The 7092-nt window shown below is 38.6% G+C and overlaps 1 protein-coding gene across 2 annotated transcripts in view; it reads left to right on the top strand.

Annotated features, from left to right (window-relative positions):
* The first annotated feature begins 970 nt into the window (after positions 1–970).
* The window catches only part of MGA (MAX dimerization protein MGA), a 46542-nt gene continuing 40420 nt past the window's right edge, over positions 971–7092 (top strand). For both annotated transcript variants that reach the window (XM_088520487.1, XM_088520486.1), the window contains exon 1: positions 971–2124. In XM_088520487.1, coding sequence (XP_088376613.1) covers positions 1061–2124 — 1064 coding nt within the window. In that variant the 5' untranslated portion in view covers positions 971–1060. The remainder of the gene's footprint in view (positions 2125–7092) is intronic.

Below are 7092 nucleotides of genomic sequence, written 5' to 3'. Positions count from 1 at the left end.
AATATTTTTTTTGTCCGTTCTGCATTTCATATATAATCAGGTAAACTGAAAAACCTGTGAATGTGGGAATGGCATTCTTGAAAAGCACTAGCACTAAACTTTTACATTGAGAAATGCACAAACTGTTGAAAGATGAGGCTGCTTATGATCTTGTATTAGAATATTGACATGATAGTTATCTGCAGGGCAGAGGTACAGTGTTGGAATTGAGCATATGTGGACAAAGGTGGGGTTTTTTGTTGTTGCTGTTTTTTTTTCCTTAGTTCCCTAAACAATAATAGGCTAATGATAACGGCACAGATGTCTTCTGATTCCACATACATTATTTCCATAATTCGGAAGATATAGTAGTTAAGGTTGACTGGTGATTTCCATTTGTTGGAATTTCCATCCATTTGTTGTGTCTTCCTTGGGCTGACTCCGGAGAAGATCTCGAAGTTATGTGGGGGAATCGCAAAAAAATCGCAACCAAAAAACCTTAGTCTTTCTCTGCAAAGAAATTTAGAGGAAAAGTTTTTAATTCCTTTTTTTTTTTTTTTTCCTCTCTCCCTGTCTTCTTTATTTTTTTCAGAAATTGCAGGTCTCCAGGACCTATTTCTTTTTGGCAGGAGCAAATGATTTCTTTTTTTGTGTCAGAGACATGCTATTGGCTCTTCCAAGAACTTGAGGATGATACTTCTCAAGTAAGTGACCTGAAAAGTTGAGTCAGTATCAGAACAAGGAACACTCATGTTATATCAAGTAAGGCAGGAAAATACAGTTTAAAAGTGCTATAGTCCATGTGTCTGTAGGGCCTGAACTATAGGCACACAGGCAACTTTGATTTGCTATCTCCTAATTGTGTTTCATTATATGGTACTGATTACCTTTTAGATATTTTTGATATGGAAATATATTAAAAGGTTTTTCTCTGAGACCTAATTACTTTTTTTGAGAGCCTGGATTTAGATAAATTTTAACTTGTTTTTTTTCCTTTTCAGAATGGTGAACGCAAGGAGAGGATTATTGGAAGAACTGTATAAAATTTTCCTTTGATTGGGAAGCTGAAAAGAGTCTCATCATGGAGAAACAGCAGATTGTGTTGGGGAACCGGGATGGGGGGACTGTGTCAGGGGCAGCACCTGCTTTTTTTGTCATCTTGAAACAGCAGCAGGGAAATGGCAAAGCCGACCAAGGGATCCTGGTAGCAAACCGTGATGCTTGTGCACTTGCCAGCAGCGTGGCAGCTCCAGTCAAATCCAAAGTGAAGACCTGCCTCCCTGCTGACTGTGTCTCCGGGGGCATCACCGTGACCCTCGATAACAACAGCATGTGGAACGAGTTCTACCATCGCAACACGGAGATGATCCTGACGAAGCAGGGGAGGCGCATGTTCCCGTACTGCCGCTACTGGATTACGGGTCTGGATGCCGGTCAGAAGTACATCCTGGTCATGGACATATCGCCTGTGGACAATCACCGGTACAAGTGGAACGGACGCTGGTGGGAGCCCAGCGGGAAGGCAGAGCCGCATGTACTCGGCCGAGTGTTTATTCATCCAGAGTCGCCTTCCACTGGCCAGTACTGGATGCACCAGCCTGTATCCTTCTACAAACTCAAACTTACCAACAATACCCTGGACCAGGAGGGCCATATAATCCTGCACTCTATGCACCGCTACCTGCCCCGGCTCCACTTGGTGCCTGCGGACAAGGCCACTGAAGTCATCCAGCTCAATGGCCCCGATGTCCATACTTTCACCTTTCCCCAGACAGAGTTCTTTGCCGTTACAGCCTACCAGAACATCCAGATTACCCAGTTGAAAATAGATTACAACCCTTTTGCTAAAGGATTCAGAGATGATGGGTTGAACAGTCGACCTCAGCGTGATGTGAAACAAAACAGTAACTTTGAATTGGAGGGGGGTAGCGTTTCCAGCTCTCCCAGCCATCGTGGTCGCTCTGCTGAGGTTGATGCATTGGATTTGCATCAGAGAAGTTTAGATTCTTCATTCGTTGTTCAGAATCCATCAGATAATGATTTGGAAAAAGAATCCTTTAATGCAGAAAGGGACTTCCTGGGTTTCCTGGACACTGACCTGCCTCCAGGTGATTTGCCAAAGCTAAAACAAGAGGTCTCTGAAAGGTGAGGTAACATTCTCTTTTAGCACAAAGATCGCTTGAGTAGATACTGGGTAGAACATCAAATAATGGGGTGCTCAGTAGGCAGTTCTTAACGCTAAAGTTTACTTAACCTTAAATGACAAAACACACAGTAATATTAAAAGCTTTTCTTCAATTAAACACTTATCTGTCAATCTGGACTTTTTCATGCTTCCAAGGAGAGTGTTGTAATTTGTCCTGTGCTGCTTTAACTCCACTTGTAAAAAAGTTTAGAGAGATCACTGTTAACCCTAATGATGTTTTAGAAGACTGCATTTAAGTAGTAGTAGTTTTAGGTGGACAATATTTTGGTCATCAGAACGTTGTCTTTCTCTTTAGGGGTAGCTCCCCTCTGCAGTAGGCTGTTTTTATGTCATTTTCTGTAGTGGGTGGGTAAGGATGTGGGGCATGAGTGAGTATTGGGTTGGTCAGGAAAGAACTGCAAAATAGTTGTTGTGCTGTTAATTTTGGACCCAGCCTTACCCTGGAGCAATCTTATGCCCACCTACTTACCCAGTCTTGACTTTTTGAAACATCCCATTTATTTCGCACAAGTAGTAGTAAAGCTAGTAAATATTTGGAGCATTGAATCTCCTTGGATTTTGCTGGTACGGATGAATGTTTGTGTTGGTGAAGTCTGGCCAGACCTGTTACTTTACAGCACACTTATGTATAGTTTCTGAAGTCTAAGCAACAGAACAGAGCAGATTTATTGCGTATTTATCTGTGACAAGGGATGTTAGAAATAATTTGAAGTGGTTTCAAGAAATCAGATTTCTCTCCTGCCGTGTTTCTTCATGTCTCTTTGGAAATACTGACATGTCATCTGGTAAAGATTCAGTACAAGAAAAGCAGCCTCAGGTAGATCAGTGCAGTAAGAAGTGATTTGACGGCAGGTAACTAATTCACCAATGTGCCTGAGATCCCACTGAATGACACTAATGGCATAACTGGAGGTCAGTTCTCAAAAAAAAAGTTGCATTTAGGACATAATTGTAAAGTCTGTTTCAAAGACTACTGCACTGATGGCATTTTGGAGAGAAGAGCTTGCTTGGTTTTTCTCCTTGCAGAAGACATCTCCTGGCCTGTTCTTTTACCCATCCTTTGAGCCTTACTTGAGTTTAGTTATAATGATTCTTGAGAAAACTAGAATTGCTTTTGGATAGAGAGTGTTTGCTGCTTTCTTTTGCAGTATTTCCAAGCATCGACATGTTAGAAGGAAGAATGTCTTCTAAACTTTGGATATTCTCCCATTTTTTTTTTTTTTTGCACAGCTTGTCGAAATCAGTTTCCGTTTTTAGCCTTAGAGAGTTGGATTTCTTTTTTTGTTTTCTAGAGAATACAGAGTGGAGAGGGGTTTTGGCAAAATTCCAAGTTAACTAAAATAATAAAAATCTGAAAAAAATAATGATTGGAAGATTCTATTGAAAAAAAATCTTAACGTGACTTTTTTTTTCCCCACCCCTCCTTGGAGTCAGCTACAGTTGGAAAAGTTCTAATACTGCAGTAGAGTGGATATTAAAAACAAAAAGTTAATTGGCTTTCAGTCTTTAGCTGCCTACATTTGGCCAAGGCCTCAAATACATATTTTTGTTGGCTCTAATAGTGCCCTTTGTAATCTTAGCCAGCATTGCTCTTTTTGATCTGAACTGCCCAAGAATAAAACAAATCTTTAGGCAATCTTAAATCTATAACCCTGGTAAGTTTAGAAGTCTAGTTAATGATCTTGTCATTCAGTTTGCCAAAAGAGGACCATTGAGACAAAGTATTTGAAGAGCTTTTCAAACAGAGTTTTTCTTTTTTCTTTTTTTTTTTCCTTTCAATTTCCTCCTTTTCACAATGGGTAAAAAATAAAAAAAAAACTTGATACTGAAAGGGCAGTTATTTTCAGCTGTTTTGGAATGAGTTACTCAGTTACTTGATTTTTTTTTTTTTTAAGTATTTTTTTCAGGGCTCAAGAACCGTCTTTAAGCACAAATGATAAAAATTGGCAAACTTCGTTTTTTCTTGTCCACAGATGATTAATAGCTGTCTGTCTTTTTTTCACCTCCAGTACAATTTACTTCAGAAACATGCTAAAAACTATACAGGAAAGGAAAAGCTATAAAGCGTTTTTTTGTTTTCTGGGCTAGGAAACATCTGTCTTGCAATGAACTACATGTTACCACAGTCCTAGAGCTACCTTCAGCCAGCTTTTTGTTTTATGTTATTGTGATTTTGTGTTTAAAAGTCAAAATTTGTCCCTGGAAGCAGAATAATTGATTTCATCGAAGAAATGCAGGACTTCCTCTATTTTCATATGCTGGAGTTGTTCAGGATTTAATTCTCACTTTCTTTTCACATCTCCCATGTGTCAACCTTTAAAGGACGGTGTTGAGCGAGCTGCATTTATCAAAATAGAGCTTAACCTTATTAATGAAAAACAGGCAACTAGTTGTCATAAGCAAGATCTCATTCATAGTTGAGGGCACCACTAATTTGCTTTTATGCAGCGTGTATTTCTGCTGAGCTTGGGCTGTGATAAGAGTCAGAAGTTGGGAGCTGCTGCTCTCAGTTAATGTTCTGAAAAGCTTTTGGTTCTGCAGTTCTTAATGCTGCAGCATGTGGTCTTTCCCCCTGATGCTGTAGTTTGCAGATTTACCTTGGAGAGTGCTGCCTTGCTGAGAATGGGATAATGTAAGAGGTTGCATGTACCAGGGAATGATTTTACTCCTACTTTGACCGACTTACCACACTTTCCATTTTCTACAAGAGTTTAATAGATTGTTTCTTAAAGAAACCAAATGTGTGTTCAATAGATAGTGTATTTTACAATGATCTAGCTAGAAAAATAGTGTATCTCATTGCTTTAAATTCATGATCATTATTTGTAGACTTAAGAGTTTCTGATTTTAAGAGTTTTTAATTGGGCAAAATGCAAGAAAACTGCTTGTGCTCTTTCGTTATATTATTAGGAGAAACTAAAAAAAATGCATTATTTGGGTTGTAAATATGAACATTGTTCTGTCAGGTTAAAAAAAAAACTATTTAACAAGACATTCTCTTGCCATTTTTAGGTGATCCCAAATTAAGCAGAGGATTTTGAGAAATGTCATCTTCTGTGGAATATGGGAAGATGCATTCATGTGACCACTTATGTGGTGAATAATTAGTGCATTTCACGAAATAAGGCCAAGTGAAATTATTTTTAAAAAAGAAACTTTTTTTAAATGAAAAGTTGATTATCCAGTCTGAATTTAAAATATGCAAAAATGCCACTTAGCATTTTGTGCAAGTATATGATTTTCACAAGTATATTTATACATGCATGTTACTACACTCTTGTTACCATCTGACCCGTAGTTACAATATGCAGAGTAAAATACCACTGTCATCCAGGAGTTTCATTTATACAGCAGAACTCCATTGGTATGGGTACTGTACAGATAGATGCTATAGAGAGAGAAAGTTTTTGCATAGCCTGAGCAGTAAATCTTTCAACAAAGCAAAATAGCTAGAGAAATCCAGGCTTCTAGGAACAACAGAACTGAGAGAGAAATGTATTCCCAGCCAATGAGCTCGTTAAAATTTTCTTGTCTCTTTGTTTTGAAGATTTTCAAGGTAGAGGAGCAGTAATTCTTGATCTGATATAGTGAATTCACCTTTAGGTTAAGTGTAACAGAGTCTTGAATTTTGCTCAGAACCTCTAAATGGGTCAACTTAGACCTTCTCTTACACTAAGCTACCTGAAGAAGATAGTTGTCTAATCTTATATTTGTCTTTTTTTTTTTTTTGATTAAATGAAAGCTAGATGTTTCTAATAGAAAATTCAGTGACCAGAGAAGACAACAGGCATTTAACAAACAGGACAGCTCCCCTGTTGCCAACTGGTTTTCCTGTAAGGCAGGTTTTGGCTCTAAGCTTAATTCTGGCTATTTGCCGTCCTTCTGAATTGCAGCAGATTTTGTGTATTGGTCCTGTCTTGTTCCTAGGAGGGTTTTTGTTTGTGTTTGTTCTTAATGTAAATACATAAATCTGTGTCCTGGCTTTCTGCTCCTGTGGAAAAGCTTTCTGCTTTTACATTTTGCTTTTTCATTCCTGAGCTGCAATCTCCCAGCTCTGTTTTGTTACCTTTGTGTGCCCCATTTTCTGTGGCAACTTCAGGCATTTCTCCCTTAACCACCTCACCGTATATGAGACAGAAATAATCTCTTCCTCCTCACTCTGCTTGCAAAGAGAATACCAGTACACGGTCTGATATATTTAGTAAAGGAGTTCTAACTATTATTTTTTGAGATTCATTGCGGATAAGAGTTTATGTTTTCATATCTAAGTGGTTTCCTCTAACGACTAGGTGCCAAATTCTGATGTTCTTCACAACTGATGACTGCAGGTTTTTGACCAAAGTCCTCTGTGATTTGAAGCAATCTATTAGCTGGGAGTGCACCTGGCTGCACAGTTAGTCTGTAGTGCCTAAGGAGTAGTGGTTAGATTCTGGTTTTGTTAGTATTCAGACTGAGGTAGAAAATCGAGCATATTTGAATACTAAAATACTACTGTCAGTGCTAGAGCAGCAGTTATGTTTAAGAATTGTCTTTGTGAGGATTTAGGATGAATTAACTAAAATTTTAGTTAAATCCTATAAATGGGAGTGCTTTAAGCGCTCATTTGGCCTCCTGTTGGCAAGTACAAAGGTGGCTTTGCAAAGATGACTTAATGAGGTGGAGCAAACTGAGGCTGCTTGCTGTGGGTGTTTAATACATCATAACTTAGTGTGAGTTCATGCAAAGTCTCACACAGAGGAACTGCAAATGTCGTTATGATATTGTTAGGAAAGGACACAGTGCTGCTACCTTCAGATAAGAAATTGCATTGTTTTCACTGATGACAAATGCAGTTTTTGAAGTCTCCCTTCTAAAAGTGTAAGCTTCTAAATTATTTGGAGGTCTTTGACAGAGTTGCAACTTAAAGC

The sequence above is a fragment of the Tinamus guttatus genome, unplaced genomic scaffold (assembly GCF_059628265.1).
Source record: "Tinamus guttatus ecotype Peru unplaced genomic scaffold, ASM5962826v1 Tinamus_guttatus_pri_ptg000089l, whole genome shotgun sequence".
Classification (NCBI taxonomy): Eukaryota; Metazoa; Chordata; class Aves; order Tinamiformes; family Tinamidae; genus Tinamus; species Tinamus guttatus.
This window is presented reverse-complemented; position numbering and strand designations above follow the sequence as displayed.